Raw genomic sequence first — 22,319 nt, 5'->3', positions numbered from 1 at the left:
GGCAGGTCTCATGCCCCTGAGTCAAGGAGATGGCCCAGAAAAGCTCCTCATGCATGGGGTGGGCAAAGGAGCAGTGCCGGCCATCAGCCGGCTGAGGCTAAACCCAAGGGGCACAACTGATGGTGGGGCACCTGCTGCATCTGCCCCAGCAACTGGTGGGAAGGCCCAGCGAGGGCTATGGGGACCACAGCTTGCTCAGGACCAACAACAGTGCCCACCTAGGGAGTATGAAAAAGGGCGAAACAGCAGCAAACGACACTGCAAGCTCCACAGGTTACAACCTGAGGGCTCCTACATAACCCTCACCACGACAAAGAAACATCTCAACACAACCAGGCCGCTTCAGAGGACATGGGAGCCAAGGGTGTTACACATTCTGGGAAACATTCACTCCCAATATTTTCTGACAGAAGCAAAGGGTGCTTATTTCTTGGCCTTGTAAGAGCTAGGTAGGAAAAAGCATCCTTTTCATTTACTTGTAGAGTGCCTGGATCTCCTTTGTCAGCTCAGAGCTCTGATCTTTGCTCCTCTGAGCACAGTGCAACTTGTGCCCAGGGCCACGCTACCCTGATGTTCCATGCAGAGATGAGATTCAGGATGAGTCCTGGGCCAACAATACCCTGCTTCAGCTTCTCCCAGGCAGAGGACAGTGAATCACCTTCTTTATCACCAGAATCCCACTGGGGCACTGCACTGAAGCCCCAGAGCACACATGTGGGTGCCCACCTTCTTGCTAACAGCCCTAGGGAGCAGCAGCTGCATTTCTGTATGTTGCTCCATGCCACCAACATCATTTGGCAGACCCAAACAGACCCAAAGCTGTCCTGAGGTGAAGGTCACAAGCTACCACAGCAAGCTGCATTGCCTTGCAAGGCTCTCTAGTCCTGGTGTTGCCAGGGAGCTTTTATTACTGCCCTTCATCCAGAGAAGGGCACTCATGGCTCATCATGCCCCCACAAATTAAAGGTGGATTTACTGGTTGGTGTCTATCTATTTTTGAACAAAGAACTTCGGGAGAACAAGGAGGTTTTGTAAGCTTGGAGCTGAGTAAGTTCCCTGGCATGCTGAAAGAACCTGCTTTATTAAACTAGTAATACACAGCTTAAAACATGGAATGAGCTGGCTCTTGCACAGAGACAGATGCAATCATTCCTGTCCAGGTCTCCTCAGCACAGCTCCTCATGCTCCCAGGAACATGTACAACTGATGCAGAGCTGCTATAAGCCAGGGGCTGGATACTCTGCAAGCAGCACAGATTGCTTTAAAAACATGAGTTTCTGTTTGAACCAAACCAAACCTTTAAAATTCTCTTGTGGAGGGAAACACTTCACTTTTGACTTTCATTTTTAGGCCACCAAACCTAAAAGTGATCCAGTAAAACTGACCTGCTTATCAGTTCACATCTAATAGCATGGACTGCAGTCATTCCCCTGCAGCACAGCCCAGACTATCTGCTTCAATGGGGAGCTCCTGAGCAGCCCCAGCACGTGTTGTCCTGGAGCCACAGCTCCTGAGTTTTCCAGGTGAGCACACTACACCAGCAACAGGGACTGGAAAGCTTTGGCTGCAAGCAGCAACTTCACTGCATCGTGAGGCTGCTCATAGCTCTGCTTCACTCCTCAGCAGTCCACACATTGTTTTACCTGAGTAAAGATACATCCTGACTTGCAGCAAGGTGGTAAAGGCCCCAACAAATGCTCAGCCGTCAGCTCCATCATCAGCAAAGAGCAATCATTCATCCCACAGACCTGGCTACAGGCTAATGGGAGCACACCTTCATGACATAGGAGCACATCTTCATGATACAGGGTCAGTGCTTGGACCATGCCAGTCTGAAGAAGTGAGAAAAAACTCTAGAAAATGTAGATACCTGTAAAGTTACTGGAGAAAGAGGTACAGTATTTCAAACCACAGCCCTGCACCAAGACAGGGATGAGAAAGACTTGCCAAGGATTAAATGGTTCTGGGTGGCTGCAGGACACCAAGGTTCAGCCAGCTTTCTTCAATGCCAGGCAGCTTTGCCACTGAAGCTCAGTGCCACCAGCTGCCGTTCCTGAAGGGCTGCCATGACAACAGCCTCATTGTACCACAGCCTGCAGTTATCTGGGGCCAATAGTGCTCCTCAATCTATCACTGCCAAAATGCCACCAAGCAGCGCTGACTGTGGCACTTCTATCAGCACTCGAAAGCCTGAGGCTCCATCACCTGAACCCGTGTGAGCAGCACATCCCAGGGAAGGGGATCCGGGAAGAGCAATAGGGCTGGGAAGAGCCTGGAGGGATGCTGGGCATGTGGCAGCCTGACAGGAGTGACTCAGGAGTGGTCCTGAGGTTGCCTTTTTCCCAGAGAAGGTGCTGGCACACCCCTGGAGCACCCTGCAGGGCCCAGGCCAGCAAGCTCCATGTCAAGACACTCACCAAGCCCTGGAAGCACAGCAGCCCTGCTGGCACCATCAGCAAGTGTTTGCTTCATACAAGTTGTCAAGAAAGATGACGGATGACTGCAGATCTGGAGCATCCCAGGACACCGCTTGTTTCAAGACAGCAGAAATGTCTATTTTCACTCCCTCCTGGGAGTTACTCTGCCAGATATGGTTTTTTGGAAACAGTAGGTAAACCTGGCACTGCAGGCAGTACCTGCCCTGGAATTGTCCTGCTCAGTCCCTCCAGGGCACAGCACGCTGCTCTGGCTGGGGACAGTCATGAGTGATTAAAGACACTTCCATCACTCAAATATGCAACAGAACTGCATCCAAAGCACTGTGTGAACATGTATGACCCAGGTAGTCCTCACCACCCAAGTGCAAGGTACAGGCTGAAGCAAGAGACCAGCTCCAAAAGCACATAGTCCCATACAAGTCCGGAGGAGTCCATGAGGATGATCAGAGGCTGGAGCACCTCCTGTATGGAGACAGGCTGAGAGCATTGGGGCTGTTCAGCCTGGAGAAGAGAAGGCTGTGTGGAGACCTCAGAGCAGCTTCCAGTGTCTGAAGAGGGGTACAAGGATGCTGGAGAGGGACTCTTCATCAGGGACTGGAGCAATAGGACAAGGGGTGATGGGTTCAGACTGAAACAGGGGGAGTTCAGGTTAGATACAAGGAAGAAATTCTTTACTGTGAGGGTGCTGAGGCATCGGAACAGGCTGCCCAAACACTCCATGCCTGGCAGTGTTCAAGGCCAGGTTGGACAGAGCCTTGGGCAACATTGTCTAGGGTGAGGCGTCCCTCCCCAAGGCAGGGGGTTGGAACTGGATGAACTTAAGGTTCTCTAAAACCGAAACTATTGTATGGTTCTATGATTCTATGCTGGGGTATAGCTCAACCTCAATACAAGTGGAGAACAGAGCTGATCAGCACCTCCTGGTCAAAGCAAGCTGCTTTGAAATGAACACTGAAGAGCAGGCACTGAGCAGATCAGGCCTGGGAGCCACATCCTCACCTACTCTGGGCACAAGCAAGCTCTGGAGAGCTGATTAATTCCTGTGTCACTCGGCATTTGAGCCAGGGCAATTCTGCTCAAGATCCAAACTGGATTTGGACTGAGCTCTTTGGCTATCATAGCAGTCCCACAGAGTATTTTCACACTGGCAGTACACATGTGACAGAGCATGGAAAAATAAAGCCAGATTTGGATTTTGCCCCAATGACTGTGGACTGATGCCCAGCCTGGCTCCCACATCCCCTCAAGAGGCACCAGCTCAGATTAGGGGCAGATTTTTCCTGAGAGGTTTCTTTTTTAAGTGCAGAAGAAAAAGGTTCAATGAAGAAGAGGAAAAAACCAACCACTTCAATGTGTATGAGCACATAAAAGCAAAGGTGATTGGGAACAGTCAGCGTGGATTTACAAAGAGAAATCACATCTGAGCATCCTGATTGCCTTTCAAGATAAAGTGACCAGATTGGAGGACGTGGAGGGAGCAGTGGATGCTGTCCAACTTCAGCTCCCAAAATTACCTGCCACAATGGTCTTGTGTCCAAGCTAGTTTATGATCTGGATGGCTGGGCAACTGACCTCTAGGTCATAGCTGCTATTCAGAGGGACCCAGGCAGACTGGAGGGATGGGCTGACAGGAACCTTCTGAAGTTCAACAAGTCCTGCACCCAGTAAGGAAAACATCCCTGCAAAAACCCATGCTGGGAACTGACTGGCCAGAGGCAGTCTAGGGAGAAGAATGGTCAAGATGGTCAGAGGCTTGGAGCCTGCCATCGTGTACAGCACAAGGAGAGGCTGATGGAACAGGACTCGTTTAGCCCAGGAAGGAGAAGGCTGCAGGGGGATGTAACAGCAGACTTCCAATGCCTATGAAGAGGCTATTGAGAAGATGGAGTCAGACTCCTCACCCTGGTGCACAGCGAAAGAACAAGAGTTAAAATGGCAGATGAAACTTGAATGGTGCTAAAGATGTACTCTAGTGAAAAATATACTTTACCCACCTAGAGAGGCTCCATCCTTGGAGGTTTCCAAGTCCTTGCTGCTTAAAACCTTGAACCACCTGCTCTGAATCTCCTGCTCATGCTTTGAGCAGGAGGCTGGATTACAGACATCCTGAGGCTCCTTCCCATCCAAGTTATTCCATGATCTGGACTGCAAGTGCAACATCAGGTTTTGCAGCCATTTAAAGCCACAGTCTCTGTACTTCTCAATCCCTGGCTCTGCCCATGTTGGTGGTGAGAGCATTCCTAAACCAGCCAACTTCACCCATGCTGCTCAAGTATCACTCATTAGTTCAGCTCCTCCATGGGCTACATGCACAGCACACAAGGAATGTGCTGCCTTCCTCAGCTACACAAAAGGAACCACCCCTCATTCCTCAGACATCTTGTCACTAGTCCCCAGCCTGGCATGGCATCAGCTCTGCAGTCACTGGTACAGACACAGCCACTTTGAAGAGCTGCGGTTTCCCACCAGTAACAAGTAGGGAGCAGGCACACAGCAGTGCTCTATCAGCCATCTGTCTAGGGGACACCCAGGGGTCCCCTTTTGCCCAAAGTAACTGAGGTTCACCTTCACAGCACCAGACTCTAATTACCTTCCCAAGTGAAAACCAGTGCCATGAAGTTTCCATAGGGACACTCGGGGAGCACAGCCACGAACAAGGAATCCTGCCATAAACTTTCCCCTGAGCTCCCTCTTTGTGGGCTGCACACAGACTCTGGACTACTGTGGTGAGCACAGGGGGAGTTTGCTCTGACACTGAACAAACACTGCCTATCACTGACAGCCTTCAAGCCTCCCCCCCACAACACATTCCCTTTCCCCCACTATATGTCTTCCCCTTGAACAGCTCTGCCTCCTCCTGGTGAGCATTCAGGATGCTCATCCTTGGTGCTCAGCATACATGGAGCAGAACGGTGCTCCCTGCTGGCACTAAGGCCTGGCAGTAGAAGTCCGACAGCTGCCTAAACAGGGGGGTAAATTATTTTTAAACACACTCCCCCACACACATCCCAATTCCAAAGAAAGTGGAAAGACCAAGAAAAAGAGATGGGCAGAGTCAATTTAAGAGGCAGAAAGAAGTGGGACATGAGCTGCTCCAAGTGCCAGAAGACAAAGCATGACTTCTTTCTCAGCTGAGTCGAATTCTAGCAAGACTTTCAAAAACTCCCACTGTAAACTGAAACAGAAAAATTCCTGTGATCCTTTGGAACAGAGAAAAACAAAAAAAAACCTTCTTAAAACTATTCACTCTTTGGGGAAGGGCAGAAGGATAGGATCTGCATTGGAACTTGAAGAATCTTCCTTCCTTTATAAGAAGGGTGAAATCTTAGACATACTCTATCAGAGTACCCTTCCAAACACCTTCAGGAGGTCACCATAGCATAGGGCAGCTGATGTGGAGTTACACTACTTTATCTTGCTTTATAACTGTTCTGGAACACTTGTGTTCAGTGTGAAACACTCTGCCATGAAGAACATGTCTGGTTTGGCTCCTGTGGGCCATTCTCTGGGGTTCAGGTACTTTACAAAGGCACATTCAGCTTATGGCTTGCACTACCAGAGATAACAGCTACTTTCTAGTAAGAGCTAAACCAGCAAGAATTTGAAGCTTCCCCAGTATATAAAGTACTGATGATGTTCCAGTCAAACCTAACCAAGAAAAAAATATATATTGCTTATACAAAACAATCTTTATTTTCAAATGCCATACTGCATCAAGCTGATCTGACTGACAACCCTATGCATGGACACAGACCCCCTTCACCCTTCCGCACTACACTCACTACTCAGCATAGCACAATCAGGCTGACTATGCATCAGACGATTTAGGCCAGAAGAAAAATTGGATTTGCAAACTATTCCTCATTTCCTTATGTTTACAGTGTTCACCCAGGAAAAAAAAAAAAAAAGAAAAAAAAACATTTCATTTCAGCATTCAAATGAAAAAGACCCATTTCATTCAGCATTCAACCGGGCACACTACAGGGCTGGTCCCATGCAAGGAAGCTTATGATGCTTTCAGTGCTCTTCACCTCCTTAAGTACTCTTAAGGCTCTTCTGCTTATAATACTGTAAGTGCCTCTCCCAGAAGGCAAAACAGTGCAGAAAAGAGGGTTCTCTGGCACATGTGGCTTTTCTTCAAGTAACTGTCCTCCTGCAGTGACTGCCCTTTGCTGAAGTCTTGCCAAGAGATACCAGTTAATTTTACCAGTGGTAAATATTCTTCCCACATGAGAAGTGCTGTCCATTTTCTGCTCCCAGCAATGCTTCACGGAAGTCCCAAATCTTGCTGCAAATCGTATGCACAAGGAAGGCTCTATTGAGACTTTTGATGATGGTATTTTGCAGAAGTATGGCTGCCTTTCTTACCTGGAAGAAAGGAGGCATGCGGTGCCAGGATGTCACACCTGCATGCTTCTGCTTTAACTCCAATGCCCAATTCCAGCCAAACCTAGAGGTGATGTTCACATCAATCGTTGAAGACCTTGTGTTTTACAATCTGTATTTTCTCATGTGTGCAGCAATAGAAGCAGAAATCTCAGTACTCTTCTTATTCTGGCCATAATAGTCCACGAAGTCACCATCTGGCCCAAGGAGGTACATGATTATTGTGTGATCCACCTGCAAGAGAGCACAGCATAGCTTGGCAAAAAAGATCACAGAATCATAAATCCTAGGCTGGAAGGAACCTCAAGGATCATCTGGTCCAAGCTTTCTTGGCAGATCATGATCTAGACAAGATGTCCCAGCACCCTGTCCAGCCAAATCTCAAGTGTCCAGGGCTGGGGAATCCACCACTTCCCTGGGGAGATTATTCCAGTGGCTGATTGTTTTCATGATGAAAATCTTTCCTGCTTGGTCCAGTGAGAATCTCCCAGGAGTAACCTGTACCCACCACCCCTCCTCTTCTCCAGGTGACTCCTGAGAAAAAGGGAGTCTCCATCTTCTTTGGAGACACCCATTCAGTATTACACCCTGCACATCTCTCAGTCAGCAGCAACAGCAACCCATCCAGCCTTTGCTTCAGCAATCTGACAAGGCTTCTCACAAAGAAGCTAAAGTATCACCTTGGTGACTTCTTGTTTTACTCAAGAAGATAGAGAAAACTAGTTGCATACTCAGAATGTATGAAGGAATACTTTAAGAAATAGCATCCCTCAGCTCTTGGCACCCTTCCTGCAGCACAGACAAGGCAGGGGCAACATGTGAGCTAAAGGTCTTTCCCCCTTGCTTTTCACAATTTCCTTCTACTTCTCATGATGCTCCACATGACAAGGCATTCCAAGCTCCTGCTGCTAATATGATGCAGACCCAATAGAAACAGGTATTTCATTAAACTAAGCTCACTGGGAGTATAAGCAATGGGAGCAAGGGCATCCATGGGATACAGGAGCTGCAGAGAGAGGAACTGGTGCAGAGAGAAACACGTGTGCTAGGTAGGGGCTCCCTCTACTGTCTGCACTGAAATAACCTTAAAACATGTTCAAAGTCACAATTCATGAATCATGGAATAGTTTGGTTGGAAGGGACCTCCAAAGCTCATCTAGTGAACTGTAAATTGATTTTAAATGCCACTGCATGTACTGCCTGTATATTCATAAAAGAAGAGTAGACTAAGATGAGCTCTTAGGCAGAAGTTTTTTCCTGTGAGGGTGTTGAGGACCTAGCACAGGGTGCCCAGAGAAGCTGTGGCTGCCCCATCCCTGGCAGTGTTCAAGGCCAGACTGGATGGGGTGGAAGCTGTCTCTGCCTGTGGCAGGGGGTTGGAACTGTATGAGCTGTAAGGTCCCGTCCAAAACAAACCAGTCTGGGATTCTGTGAAAGACACAAAATACTGAAACTGGAGGCTATGAATCTGTGATTGCTCAAGTGACTACATCATCTCCCTGCCACTGGAGAAAAGCCTCTGAAACGTACTATGCACTCAGAGTACAACTGTGTTTGAAATCAGACCAGATGAACATTTCCAGTACCACCTGCATTAAACTTGATGGCACTTGTCAGTGAAGAAAATATTTCTCAAAATTACTGCAATAAAATTTACTCTAACTTCAAATTTTCAATATCAGATTACAAAATCCAGGTGTAGGAAACAAATCTGAAACACGATTCACATCCTTCAACTGGAAGTTGGCAAAAAAAGAAGGTAGCCTGCTCAGAGCATCTTTACTCCCTGGCCTGTGGAAGGTTAAATGTAAAGAGGCTGGAGTGCAGTTTGTGTGCACTGCTTTTCAAGCTGTGCCTGAAGCCTGCACTGTTCCCACTCTATGCACATGAAGACTGTCATTTGAGTTTCAGTGCAGTCTTGTAAAACACAGAATAAAGCAAGTACATTGGGTATGCTGGTACTGAGAATTAGAAAAATCGAGATCATTAAATAGGAACTAGCAGCACTCAAGTAATACCTGAAAAATGCAAACAGGTGTTTAGAAAACACAGCCAAAGTGCTCATCTCGAGGCTCTTTTCCAGTCAAAACAAGCAGCACAGTTGAACTGGCTGTAGGGGACCTATTCATCTTCCCTACCTCTCAGCAGCCTGCAGAGAAAACAACCTGCTCATGCACAGCTGGCAGTGTTAGTCACCAACTGGCAGGACAGGGCCAATGAAAAGGTAACAGCTGATTAAAAAAAATGACAGTGTAGTAATTACCTGAGTAAGTCCCAGGTAGACACAAAAGCAGCCTCAAGCTCCCCCTCCCAGGTCTGTTCTTCTTCTGTCCACCTTGTTTCACAGCCCTGTGTCCTCTGGCCTGCCTGCCCTGAGCACACGGAGCTCTCCACCTCTCAACAGCCGCAGCCTGACAACTCTTGAGGACATGCCTGTAATACTCTTCCTCCTTGGCACCATGGCTGGGGCTCCCAGGCTGCTCTCCTGCTCCTAGTTCTCTGGTCCTTCCTCCTTGCTGTCCTCCTCTTCCCTCAAGCTCCCAACCCTAGCACAGACCAGCCATCTTCTCCCTGGATCCCAAATCTCTTCTCCTACTTCATCACCTGTGTGGTCACTTTCTCCAGTTCAGTTTCACTCTCCAGCCTCCCTTGAAGCTGCTGTCATCTGCAGAGTTGTTTTCCTTGGCTGAACCCCTACACTTTCCCTTCACAGCCATGTCAGAATCCAAGTGTGGTTTGCTAGAATCCACATGTGGTTTGCTTCCTAAGGAGCAGCATTCATTCATCTTTCCTGGCCTCTTTCCATCATCTCTCCTCAACTTCAATTCACTCAATGTCAGATTCTACTGATTATCTTCCCTCTCCTAAGCAGGCATCCTGTGCCAGTCCTGCTGCTATAATCTATTCTTGCATTTCCGCCATCCCTCTTCTATAAATCCAGCCTTAAGCAGTATGTTTAGATTGATTTCAGATTGATGCTTTTCAGATTGACTGGAATTGGTGTTGAATTTCCCCAACAAGCTTGTCTTCTCCATTCAAATACAGTACCTTACACACAGACTTCTGTAGCTATTGAGCTGCTACTAAGCAAAAGCAGCTCTTCATCTCCCACTTCACACCCCTTTTAGTAACAAATCACAGTGCACACATTACCAGTGTGATTCCACCTCCCCTTTACTGGCAACATGTGCTACTCTTGCTGGTTATTCATTTGGATAATCTGTTTTCTGGTCAGGTGGTTTTTAAAAACAGATTAAGAATAGACAATACTGGATTAGACCCAACCTAATCTGCCACAGCATCCTACCTCAAACAGTGGCAAGCCATGGTGGCGTTAAAGAGTATAAAACCAGCCACAAAAATGTTTCCTCTATTACTTCCCAGTTTCCAACATGCTTTAGCTCACAGTCTTCCTGAACTAGGCAACATTCCTGTGCATTTCATAATCCTCACCAGGTTGGGCTTTCCACAGACTAACAAGAAGTCTCCTGTGAACTCCTGTAAGGTTCTACCATTCTCCTCTGTAGGGAGGGATTCCACTTCTCACATGTCCAATGCAACAAGAACCACCGCCTGGTGGAACCTGGTTTTAGATCTGATGTGCTTAGTTCTTGTAATGAAGAAAATAAAAAGGGTCATATAATATGCATCCTCCTTTACCATATCGCTTTGTCATGGTTTAAGCATACACACTTGCACCTACTTTACTATTCCAGTCTGCTCGGGATGTGGCAAGTCAGGAAGGCCTCAGCAGCAGCTCCAAGCCCTATAGCCAGTTGTATTCACACCCAGATTTTGACTAGCCAGTTTAGCCTCACTTAAACCTCACTTTCCCCTTCACACTATTACTCTACATATTTTATTCCCATTAATAGGCTCTCTCTTTGAGGTCATTTGACACAGGAGGAAGATCCTTACAGTATCTGCAGGCAGACTTTACATCATTCAAGTCTCTTACCAGGAAGACCCCACTCCCTCGTGCCTGTTTGGCAGGGTATGAGTTGTTCCTCACTTTTCCCTCTCATTTCTCCCTCTTCCTATTGCCTGAATTTCCTAGTTCCATTTTCATGTTGGAGCACACAGGAAAATGGCCAGACTAAAACACTACATGGCAGGCTTGATATTTCATCTGCTATTCCATATGCAGGCCTAGGACCATACATTCTAGAACATGTTTCAGTGAGGTTCTGAGCCTGAGGTGAGAAGGCACTTGGATTTTGACTGAAACCTCTAAACCAACAGTTTAACATATCACTGCAACAGGACTCTGTCATGTGGGACTTCAGTGTAGATTGCAACAGCTGCCTTCTGATTTTAAAATCTATGTTGCTCTTATCCAAACTCATTAGGCAAAGGCCCTACAGTTACTTACTATGTAATCATTATCTTCATCTTTGGGACCTTCGCTGTAATACACACGGTAAGCTTTGGCCACTTGATCAATCTGTGCCCTGGTACCAGTCAATCCAATCAGCTTTGGAGAAAATTCTAGACAGAAAGAAGGCATTTGGACATTTTAGTGAGAAGAATCCCAACAAGAGCCTCCTTTTCAGTGCTCTATATTACATGCTGCAAGACACAAAGAAAACAGTAATACCTTTAACGTATCTGGCGATGGCTTCTTCACTGTCTCTCTCAGGATCAATGGTGATGAAGAGTGGGGTTAGATTAGGCAAAGATGGAATTCTATCTGTGACATTAACAATATTTCTCTTAGAAAGATAAAATCATTTCTCATCTCCCTGCAAACAAGCTCACAGCCAAGCTACATCTGAGCCCACCCTAAGTGGCAAAAAAAGGCCATTTTCTGCAGCATAATGTATGCAATTTGTGAATGGAATCCAAGGCTCTGTGCTCATACTGGGTGCAGGCTCTCTGACCTGCTTAGGGCAGAGAACAAACTGGCTCTGATGCAGAAAATGCCATGGCATGATGCATGCATCAAAGCACAACGATCAGTACAAAGAGGACCTGTGATGTTCCAGCCACACCTTTCACTGTACTCTCCTCACTTCAGTGCACCCTCCCACTTGCCTGGTTGCTATTATCCTAGCTCCATAACTCCTCAGGCCCTGCAGGCTGAGAAAACCACCTCTATCCCCAGCATTCCCCAACCTCCATTCCACAGCACTGTCATTCTCAGAAGAGACTTTGGGAGATTTATCCTCAGAATGAATAAAATGGAGAGGGGAAAAAAATCCTCTAATACACCCTGTAACTGCTGCTTGGTCACAATACAATGCAGAGGCCCTTTAACCTGCCACCATCAAGTTTTATTACCAAGAAGTCAGTCCTGCTGCAGGAAGATCAGTGCCATCATGCTCTAAATAACAGATGCTAGTCATAGGCTGATCGATCTATGTATCACTTGGCAATTAATTCAGCTATTGAATAGTCAATGGCATTTTTTAAGCAATTATCAGTTATTAACATTTGCAATATTTTACCATAATAAACCCAGACCTCCCATGAAGAGGATCACAATGCCAACCAAATTCCCATACCAATGTTATCTACCACTTCAATCATTTTCTGCAGTTCATCTGGACAGATGTCAGGGCAGTGTGTGAAGCCAAAGTAGATCAGCACCCACTGCCCAATGTAGTCCTTGTTGGTCTTGGGCTGTCCCTCATGACTGACGAGAGAGAAAGGTCCTCCAAGCAGTGGTTTCCCAATGCCTCTGTTTCTTTCCTTCTCCAGAGCTACAAAAAACAAGAGGGGATCAGACACATCCATGCCACAATCCACACTGCTTCCCAGGCAAGCCTCAGAAGCTGGAGAGTCTGGCAACCTCACAGCCTAGGGCATTGAAACATGCTCTACCAAAGCCCATCATGCAGAAGATCAATGTGGACAAGACTTTCAAAAACCACCCCATTTTGGGCAAATATATCTCTAAACTCATTTGAAACATAACCACAGAACCACGGAATAGTTTGGGCTGGAGGAGACCTTACAGCTCTTCCACTTCCAACCCCTGCCACGGGCAGGGACACCTTCCACTACAGCAGGGTGCTCCAACCTGGCCTTGAACACTGACAGGGATGGGGCAGCCACAGCTTCTCTGGGCACCCTGTGCCAGCGCCTCGGCACCCTCACAGGGAAGAGCCTCTGTCTAAGAGCTCATCTCAGTCTCCCCTCTGGCCATTTTAAACGGCCAGCTTAAAGGCATTCCCCCTTGTCCTATCACTACATGCCATACTGCCATCTGACTGTATTTTTTACATAAAGAAAAAAAAGTCAGGTACCCAGTGTAGGGTGAAACAGAAAAATCAGCATCCTTTACAAAGTGAACACACCCTAAAAGCTGCAAGATCTCCAATTTCCCAACTGAAAGCATGAGAATGAAGAACATGAACAGTCATCATAGGGCAGGTGACCGCACACCAGCACATAGAGCAAACCCCACATGCACAAACAGACTCACCTCTGTGCCTGCACTGCATCGACGGGCAGCGTGAGCAGACACAGCTATCCCAGCGGCAAAGACACGTTTAGGAGGTTTAAAACGCTGAACCTTGAAGGAGTGTTCCGAGTATTTTGTTTGCTTGTTTTGAACTTTTCTGAGGCACTTTGCATATGCAACGGGCACAAAGCATGCCACGACTCAGCAAGACAGCAAAGCGCACAACGCCACGGCTGGGCTGGAAAAGGCCTTCAAGCCCATCCAGTCCATCCGTTCCCCAGCACTGCGAGTCCACCCACGGCACTGAGGGTCCCATCGGCCTGCCCGGCACATGGAGCGCGGCTCTGCGGCTCCTCCCGCCGTGCTCCCCCCGGAGGCGCGCAGGGTCCGGCCCCTCACCCCGCACTCACCCTCCTCCTTCCACTGCTTCACCTTCTTCATGGCGGCCAGGAACCCTCCGCACAGCACGAAAGTGGCGGCCAGCGACCGCCACGACACCAGCTGCAGAGAAGAAGCTCCTTAGGGGCTGAACAGACCGGGGAGACAGCGCGGCGCGGCCCACCCCGTCCCGCCACCCCGCTGCGGAAGGACGCTGCTCCCCCGCTCCCGCACTCACCCTCCATTGCGCGCCCTTCCGCGGGCCGCTGCCCGGCGGCAGGCGGGACACGGAGCGGCAGCAGGACGCGGGCAGCACCGCACAGCTCCTCACCACGGCGCCCGACAACCGCCAGCACAGCCCCACACGGCCGCACCACCGCCCGGCTGCCGCCATCTTATGGCCGCTCTTCCGTGCCCGCCCCTTCCGCCTACGGCAGCTGGGCGGGGCCATCATGGAGGCGGTGCCGCCGCTCTTCTGCTTCGGTGTCGTCGCGGACATCCAGTACGCGGACGCGGAGGACGGGTACGACTTCGGGGGGCGCCGGCGGCGGTACTACCGGCACAGCCTTAACCTGCTGCGGGCCGCGGTGGAAGCGTGGGCCGCTGAGAAGCCGCCGCTCGCCTTCGTGCTGCAGCTGGGTGACAGCATCGATGGCCTCAACGCCCGCAGCGGCCAGTCCGAGCGTGCCCTGGAGCAGGTGCTGGCAGCGCTGGGGCGGCTGCCGGTGCCGGTGCATCACGCGTGGGGCAACCACGAGTTGTATAACTTCAGCCGGGCCCGCCTGCTGCACACCGGCCTCAGCAGCCGCTCCTGCGGGGCCGCGGCCGGGCCCCCCGCCAGCGACTGCCAGGCCTATCACTTCAGCCCCGCCGCGCAGTTCCGTGTCGTCGTGCTCGATGGCTACGACCTGAGCACGCTGGGCAGGGAGCCCGGCAACCCCCGCTACCAGGAGTCCCTGCGGCTGCTGCGGAAGAAGAACCCCAATGACAACCTCAACGACCCCACAGGTACCCCCCTGCTCCACTGATGTTTAGAGCATGGAAGCGTGAAGCGCTGAACTTCTCCCATGGAAGCATGGGTGGCGGAACCTCTGCTCCCTGAGCTGGCATCTGGTTGCCAGAAGGCTGAGGCACGTGCCCTGATTCTGCTCGCCTCCTCGCTGTCAGCCCAGAGACAGTCAGTGGGTCTCTAGGTGGGCGCAGGAGATGCTCCCTTACCTGCCATGGTGCTTTTGGGATGGGTTTAATGTTGTGCTGTGTGCCCTGCAGTATCAGAACAGCCTGTGTAACTGCTATTACAGAGTGTAAGAGTGATGCCCACCCTAGCCCATGACTTGGGGGACCCACTAGTGGAAATCCTGTGTGTGCAGCATGACCAAACCCTCCCAGAACACTAGCAAATGATTTTCTCTTGCTTGTCCAAGGAGGCTGGAGTTCAGATCCAACAAAACAGTTTGAAGAGTAAACCATCTATCATAAGCAGACTTACATAAGGCAAGCAAATTCAGGAGCCACAGAAGTGCATGCGCCTATGCCTGACCTTCTTCTTCATTGCAGGACTTAAAGAACCTCAGTTTGTAGAGTTTAACGGAGGATTTAGCCAAACCCAGCTGGACTGGTTCAATGAAGTCCTCAAGTTCTCCGATGAAAACCAAGAAAAAGTCATAGTCACAGGTAGGTGGTTATAGGAGATGTATGGGGATATATGCAAAAAGACCTAGCCAATGGATGTTAGCTGAAGAAAACATGTAGCAGCTTTATAGCTCTACTGAGGTACACAGGTAACCTGTGAAGTAGCATAAGACCCATGTCTCACACTCGTGTGAGCTTTTTTTACGCAGATATCTGAACTTCCCAGCAATGAAGGCAGAGTTAGGTTACATGTAAAGTAACTCTCCTGTTTCTTTCCTTCTCAACTGCAGGCCACCTGCCCATTCATCCAGACGCCTCAGACTGGGTTTGCTTTGCCTGGAATTACAAAGATGCCCTTTCAGTCATACACGCCCATCAGTGCGTGGTCTGCTTTCTTGCAGGGCACCTGCACGATGGTGGCTATTGTTTAGACTCACATGGAGTTCACCATCTGACTTTGGAGGGGATTATTGAAACTCCACCAGAAAGCAATGCCTTTGGGACTATTTATGTCTATAAAGATAAAATGATACTAAAGGGAAGGGGCAGAGTTTCAGACAGAGTTATGCATTTCTGAAAACAGTAAGCAAATACAAATTGCTGTTCTGCAGGAAGTACTTGAATAAAAAATAGAGGATTCAGCTTATTATGTGCTTGTAGAAAGATGTGCATGGCAGATCCTTATAGCTTTAATTCAGTCATTTTCCTCTTGGATACTCAATTTTAGGAATTATGTTTCTGTAAGAAAACAGACCTAATTTCTTCATGGAGAATAGAGAAGGCCAGTATCCATATGTGAAATATACTTGAATGCAGAATGTTGACCTGAAACACCTGTTCCTGACTCGATTGGTATGTACTGTGGAAAAAATGAACCCCACGTTATGAATTGTCAAAAAAAACAAAGCCACTTTTTTGGATGAATCAGAATTAAAGTATGCAGAATTGTACCTGCCCAGCCATTTCCATCTCAGGTGGTTTTTTGCACATCATGATCAGTAATGTCTCATGTGTGTCAGAATTACTCTGCCTTGTAGCCTAATGCAGCCTTCTTAACATTGCTTTAAAAGACTAAAACAATCTTCAAAACCAGCTAAACCCAAGGAAAACAGACGATTTATGATTTATGCTACATCCTTTAATGCTGCAGATACACCTGCTTGGGAACTAGGCAGCAGCACTGGGTGAAGAAGCCCCGATATGGAAGGATGTAGCTGCACTGCATCTGGACCTCTGTGGCTTTCTCCCAGCCCAGAATATTCACCTGAGTGTCGTCGTCCAGGATCAGTAGCAGTGGAGCATGGTGGCTGCTGCTGCGCTGCCCTCCAGGAACAGCAGTGCTGTGAGAAGCAGAGCTGTGATAGTGACCACATCCGCTGGGGACAGTCAAGAGTGCACATCCCACAGAAAATAAAAGATACAGAAGCTTTCATTGCATTTTCTTAGGAAAATTAGTATTTATTACTCTGTAAAACTAAGAATTTTCAGTGAAAGATGACAGCAAAAATATTTCTTCAGATACATTCTACATATTTAGGGCAGGAACAGACTGCTCAAATATTGTTAGTCTCAGGGGACTATCCAGGTAGCTATCTGGAAGATTTATGGCTGTAAGCAGTCATTTATTGAAACAAAGTGTCTGCTTTACTTTCCTCTTATGATACAGAGCAGCAGGTTTTCCTGCTGGTCAGAAAGTGATCTGGAGATGCCAGGGTATCTTGGCTATAACATTCGAACACACATGAACTCAACGGTGCTTTGAAAATGTAGGAGGAAGCCAGGTGAACACCATTTCCCACAGGAAAATCCTCCACTCAGATTTGACAGTGTTCCTCAGTTTCTATAACAAATCTCAACCTGCGCTGCTGGAAGCAGCCAGACATGAACCCTTCATTAAGAACCAAAAAGCAAAGGCAAATAAGGTCAGAATATTTATTCTGTCCTATCTCCCACCCACTAAATCACTGTTTTACAGTGTGTTGGCCAAGATTCTCGCATCTCCTTGTTCACATAAATGTACAGCCATGACACAAAGGGGAAGAGCGCGACCACCACTGCAGCAGTCAAACGAACTCCAGCCAGTGGGTTCCTAGAAAGAAGCAAACACAACAGAGCTGTTTCAAATCAATGCTATGAAACATTCACATCACACCTGGGTGCTGTTGGAAAGACAGCAAAGAGCCTTTGGCCACTCCGATGTAGCTCCTGTTGGTGCATTAGCAGAGTCCTTTCCCACAGAGGCACCGTGCTGCAGCGGAAGTTTCTGCCACCTCATAAACCAGGTAAATAAGTAGGTAAAAGCACCCTAGTTGCCCAAAGGCATGTGTGTGTTTGCCAGCACAAAGGTACTGTTTGGCAGATTGGGAATTTTCCTGCTCCAAGCTAACAGGAATTTAGCAAAACAGCTGTAGCACAATGCTCTGAAGAGGCTGGAGGAGGAAAATGTGGAACCACTGCAGTCACCCAGAGCCCTGTGCACCTCCAGAGGCGACAGCAGCACAGAGACCCTCACTGGGAAGTTCCGTAACTTGGGAGCAATGGCAGAAATGCCTTTGCAGTTCATTAGCAGTTGTGGCCAACACTCCCTAGGCTGTTCCACTAAAGGGGCGCACTGTCATTGTGCAAAGGGAGGCTGTCCCCTGCCATTATGGATGGGGAGCAGAAAAGCTTTCATATTCCTTTACTCCCCACTACAGACTTGTACCTGTACAAGATCCGCCACGCTGTAGCACCAGCTAGTACTGCTTAGGTATCTGAGAGAGTGTTCAGGCAGTGATAGGAAGCAGAAAACCAAGCAGCCAAAATGAACTGAGAAGCTCCAAGCATGAGATGTGAACATGTGAATGGATTTCAAAGAGAAAAAAGGAAAACTTACTTGGCTGAACTGCGACAAAGCCTCATCCATACTGCGATTATCACCAGACCAAACAACTCGCTAAAAAGCCAAACAAAAAACAGGTCAGAAAATAATACAAGCAGGTGTTTATTAAAACATATGTAAATAAATACAAGTGTTGCCTCCAAACCAGCACTGTTGCTCCTGTGAGAAGTTCAGTGTATTTTACTAGGATTGTAACTGTAAAGGTATTTACACAGAGTAACTTTGCTTCCCACCGCAAAGCTACAAAGCCAGTGCCCTCCTCTTTGAAAGCCAGAAGTTTCCCCACTAAAATCTATGTGCCACAATCAGGCAAGCAATCAGGACTGCTCACCCTCCCTTTGTCCAAGAAACCCCCATCTGGAGCACTATGGTCACTTCTGCTTGGTTTGATTCCCCTGGACCAAGAGAACTCACTGCAGCAGCCCAGCAGATAAAGTTAGGGGGTGACTACCAAAGGAGGTGGCCTGGAGTGCTGAGTTCATGCAGGGGGGGATTTATTCACCACTTACCGGCCTTCTTCCTCATGTAAAATGTTTCCTTGAGCATAAGCAAACAAAGAGCAAGCCAGAGCAATGGTCCCAATGATACATCCAGCAGAATGAAGGTCACAGAGGCTCCTCCAAACACCATTACCTGGGGAAAAAACAGACTGGCAGCAACTGCAGTGTCACATGAAGGAAACCTATAAATGAAAAAGGCAATTGAGTCACTAAAAAAAGATGCCTCCAGCAAACACACACACACCTTAGGCAGGAAGACTGAATTAATACCAGCATCTCTATGACCAGGGAAATCTGTTTAGAAGTGCTGATGAAAACAAACACTAGTGGGCTTGGAGCTTGCTTCTTTGGCAGCAGCACCTCAATGAAGAGTTTCCTATTCTCTCCAGTTAACACAAGAGGCTCCAGCATTTGACGTACATGAGAAACAAATCACGGAGTGGAGCACAAAGGAGAGTTCTCTTAAGCAGGAGGATCAGCCTTTCTGGAGCTCCAGCCAGAACCAGATGCTCAGCAGGACCCAGAGGACACCAGAGGCCAGGGGAGCAGCCCCAGCTCCCTGTCAGCCTCAGGGGCACACAGTAACCACCACCCTGCAAGGAGCCTCTTCCCTCACACTCCTTAATAAGCCTCTGCCTGAGGTTTGCCTCTGATGATGAGCATCACTGCTGACACCTCTGCCTGGGGAGCTGATGTTTAAAAAGAGAACTATAGATGATGTGAACTATCTGGATGGGCCCAAAGATTGCTGTGGTTTTCCATGTCTATTCCCAGATGCTAGTGGGGGGAGATGGGCAAAACCTCGGTGCTTGACCCCTCCAGGCAAGCATTAAAGATGAGCTGCCAAGACTGAAGAGCTCAGCATGACCCAGCATTGTAATTGATTTCCCATCTGGCTGAAGTTACTGCAGCTCAGCAGAGGCAAAATTTGGGTCTTCCACAGAGTGGAATGGCAAAATGTCCCCTGGTGAATGTACATAAATGTGCAGTCATACAATAGTTGTGCTATTTTAATCTTTATTTTCCACAGATCTTGGCACCAAAAAAAAAACTACTTGTGAGTTTAACATGCAAATTCTCTCAACCAAATGCCATTATGTTGAAGTTACACCTATTACACAATAAACCTCCCCTGCAGCACTGATAAACCACTGGCAAACAACCCTCATGGGTTTTGGCTTGATGAATGCTTCATATGCTTAATGTAGCCAGAATGCTGAGAGGCTGCAATGGTGTGATCTGCGACAACAGCATACAAGATTTTTTTTGGCATACGTGTAGTTTAGTCAGAGTAAGGATCCATCCAGAAAAGATCCAGTCACTTCATGCATGCAAAATGTCAGGTTTGTTATTTCTACTGGATGAAAATACAAAAAATTAACTATTTTCCAGAGGCCTGGACCAAATCTGATCTGATTCTCTCAACATGATGTGGCATTAGAGCACTTGGCGTATGCCCTTGGAAACAGCCACAGCACTGAAGCATCTAACAGGTCCCATCTCTGTTATGTGCTTTGAGGGGCAGCTGCAGTACTTGATACTGAACAAGACCTTTAGCTCTTTCTGTGCAGAGATCAACTGCTCTTCTATGAGGTAGATAAGCAAAACCACAATTTACATCAAGGAAACAACATGTATTAATGTGCTAACGTCAACACCAGAGCTAGGCTTGTGTTCTACTCAGGCTTTGATCCCTGGAACCAGGGTGCAAAGGTAAAATCACCCCAGCAGCTGCCCTTTATCCAGGGCTCCTCCACTCATCTGCAGCTCATCCAACTGATGACCAGCTTTTGTAGAAGCAGGTTCCACAGATTTTTGCCCTCAAGATATATTAGGATACCTTTCTTAACTGATTTTAATCTACAATTCAATAGATAAAATTGGGTTTTGAGCAGAGACTGTTCTGCACACTGATGTCATACCTGTTATTGAAGGGTTAATGCTGACAAGCAGTGTCAGGGCAGCTGGCACTAAGTAGACAACCTGTTAATGAAATACAAATCTGCTCTGTAGCAGGGCTTAGTGAGACACACAGCAGTGCCCATCCACAGCAGCTGCCAGATGTGGGGAACTGCTGCCAGTTTCCCACCCCTGGCATGCCCTGGCACTGCCAGCGCCCATCACCACTGCCACCCACCATCCTGGACCATCGGCTGAGTGCCAGCCCCAGCTCCTCAGGCCCTGGGTTACCAACTACCCCTTCACTGCATGTTGATTCCAAGGAAAAACCCTGTGGGGCTTTCCAGACCCCAACCCTCCACCTACACCGGGTGGCTCCGCTGGGAGCAGGAGCCTGGCTGGGCTCCCCCACTCAAGGGATGTCCCCAGCACAAAGGGACAGCCCCTGTCACACAGCGCCTGTGCCGCTCAGCTCCAAGCCAGGCACACGGTGCCAGGGCCGCCACGCTGCTCCTGTGCCCGAGGAAGGGCTGGCAAAGTAGACTGGGAACTGGAGGGGTTCTGATTTCCCCTTGAGACCGAGGCAGCCCTGTCAAGCTGACAGGGACAGGCCAAGGGGAATGGCTTTAACCTGCCAGAGGGGAGACTGAGATGAGCTCTTAGGCAGAAGCTCTTCCCTGTGAGGGTGCTGAGGCGCTGGCACAGGGTGCCCAGAGAAGCTGTGGCTGCCCCATCCCTGGCAGTGTTCAAGGCCAGGTTGGACACAGGGGCTTGGAGCAAGCTGCTCTAGTGGAAGGTGTCCCTGCCCGTGGCAGGGGTTGGAGCTGGAGGAGCTTTAAGGTCTCTTCAACACAAACCATTCCCTGACTCCATGACTCAGCCGTTGCTGCAGCAGGGACCGGGTTCCCGGCGCCTGCTTTGCTCTCCAGGTAAATGCAGGGAGCAGGGGAAGGGCGGTCCCGTACTCACAGTCCACATCCCGGCGTCGGGGTCGTTCACCTGCAGCGGAAGGCGCACACTGAGACCCGGCCGGGGCCGCGCTCCGCGGGGAGCGGTGCGGGGGGGAGCCTCCTGCCGCCCCCCTCCGGGCGGCCCCGCTCTCACCTGCACTGCGGCCGCCAGCCCGAAGAAAGCGGCCATAAGGAGGTTGCAGCCCCGCCACAGCCGCCCCGCCATGGCCATGGCCGCCGGGGAGGGCCGCGGCGACGGGGCGGAGCCGGTGGCAGGCTCGGGGATGGCCGCAGCCGATGTGGGTCAGCGCGGCTCGGTCGCAGTTACCGGTCTCTCAGGAGGCACTTTGCGTCCTGTCCAGCGTCCCCCGTGAGGGAGGATGCGGAAGACCTGGAGTGGGTCCTGCAGCGGCGGCCCCGGCCGGTCCGGAGCGCGGGGAACTTTGAGCAGTAGTGAGCAAAGAGGAAGCAAACCGCAGCAGTAACGTGGAACTGCCCCTGGAGTGGCTGCGGAGAGCACAGAGGCGTGTTTGCCTCGCCGGCATCAGATCACAGTATCACAGTATGCTAGAGATTGGAAGGGACCTCAAAAGATCATCTAGTCCAATCCCCCTGCCGGAGCAGGAACACCTAGATAATGTTACTAAATAGGGAATTGCTGGGTATGCTCAAGTGGAAGAGGAGAGTTTACAGGTCATGGAAGGAGGGGCTGGCCACTTGGGAGGAATATAAGGCTGCTGCTAGGGGATGTAGGAAGGCAGCTAGGAGGACTAAGGCATCCTTAGAATTAAACCTGGCAAGAAGGGTCAAGGACAGCAAAAAGAGCTTTTTCAAGTACATGGCAGACAA

The 22,319-nt window shown here is 49.0% G+C and overlaps 3 protein-coding genes across 4 annotated transcripts; 1 reads left to right on the top strand and 2 right to left on the bottom strand.

Annotated features, from left to right (window-relative positions):
- Positions 1-6,108: 6,108 nt before the first annotated feature.
- On the bottom strand, positions 6,109-14,107 carry LOC134159541 (protein SCO1 homolog, mitochondrial). Its single transcript, XM_062610601.1, has 6 exons — positions 13,847-14,107; positions 13,641-13,731; positions 12,329-12,526; positions 11,422-11,514; positions 11,197-11,312; positions 6,109-7,058 (listed from the first exon to the last, which is right to left on the bottom strand). Exons 1-6 carry the CDS (start codon positions 14,105-14,107, stop codon positions 6,930-6,932), a joined length of 888 nt encoding a protein of 295 aa, XP_062466585.1. The 3' UTR covers positions 6,109-6,929.
- ADPRM (ADP-ribose/CDP-alcohol diphosphatase, manganese dependent) lies at positions 14,061-16,691 on the top strand. Of its 2 annotated transcripts, XM_062610600.1 has the most exons (4): positions 14,061-14,616; positions 15,166-15,282; positions 15,531-15,822; positions 15,986-16,691. In XM_062610600.1, exons 1-3 carry the CDS (start codon positions 14,061-14,063, stop codon positions 15,815-15,817), a joined length of 960 nt encoding a protein of 319 aa, XP_062466584.1. In that variant the 3' UTR covers positions 15,818-15,822; positions 15,986-16,691. The 2 variants fall into 2 exon arrangements, with proteins under 2 accessions (XP_062466584.1, XP_062466583.1); XM_062610599.1 differs by having other exon boundaries at positions 15,531-16,691.
- Positions 16,692-17,158: 467 nt separating this feature from the next.
- On the bottom strand, positions 17,159-22,006 carry TMEM220 (transmembrane protein 220). Its single transcript, XM_062610602.1, has 6 exons — positions 21,625-22,006; positions 21,490-21,519; positions 20,544-20,604; positions 18,631-18,754; positions 18,116-18,175; positions 17,159-17,329 (listed from the first exon to the last, which is right to left on the bottom strand). Exons 1-6 carry the CDS (start codon positions 21,700-21,702, stop codon positions 17,197-17,199), a joined length of 486 nt encoding a protein of 161 aa, XP_062466586.1. The 5' UTR covers positions 21,703-22,006; the 3' UTR covers positions 17,159-17,196.
- Positions 22,007-22,319: the final 313 nt, after the last annotated feature.

This window comes from Pezoporus occidentalis, unplaced genomic scaffold, assembly GCF_034315485.1.
Source record: "Pezoporus occidentalis ecotype Australia unplaced genomic scaffold, CSIRO_AGI_Poc_V1 ctg148, whole genome shotgun sequence".
Taxonomy (NCBI): domain Eukaryota; kingdom Metazoa; phylum Chordata; class Aves; order Psittaciformes; family Psittacidae; genus Pezoporus; species Pezoporus occidentalis.
This window is presented reverse-complemented; position numbering and strand designations above follow the sequence as displayed.

Excerpts from the sequence above, each read along its gene's own strand:
- LOC134159541 (XM_062610601.1), bottom strand. The coding sequence starts at position 14,107 with ATGTCCGCGACGACACCGAAGCAGAAGAGCGGCGGCACCGCCTCCATG. Across the intron at positions 11,515-12,328 it reads TGAAGTGGTAGATAACATTG|ATAGAATTCCATCTTTGCCT; the intron begins GTATGGGAATTT and ends TTAATGTCACAG. Across the intron at positions 11,313-11,421 it reads CATCGCCAGATACGTTAAAG|AATTTTCTCCAAAGCTGATT; the intron begins GTATTACTGTTT and ends CTTTCTGTCTAG.
- TMEM220 (XM_062610602.1), bottom strand. The coding sequence starts at position 21,702 with ATGGCCATGGCGGGGCGGCTGTGGCGGGGCTGCAACCTCCTTATGGCC. Across the intron at positions 18,176-18,630 it reads TTACATGAGGAAGAAGGCCG|CGAGTTGTTTGGTCTGGTGA; the intron begins GTAAGTGGTGAA and ends TTGGCTTTTTAG. Across the intron at positions 17,330-18,115 it reads CTTTGTCGCAGTTCAGCCAA|GAACCCACTGGCTGGAGTTC; the intron begins GTAAGTTTTCCT and ends GCTTCTTTCTAG.
- ADPRM (XM_062610600.1), top strand. The coding sequence starts at position 14,061 with ATGGAGGCGGTGCCGCCGCTCTTCTGCTTCGGTGTCGTCGCGGACATC. Across the intron at positions 14,617-15,165 it reads CAACCTCAACGACCCCACAG|GACTTAAAGAACCTCAGTTT; the intron begins GTACCCCCCTGC and ends TCTTCATTGCAG. Across the intron at positions 15,283-15,530 it reads AGAAAAAGTCATAGTCACAG|GCCACCTGCCCATTCATCCA; the intron begins GTAGGTGGTTAT and ends TCTCAACTGCAG.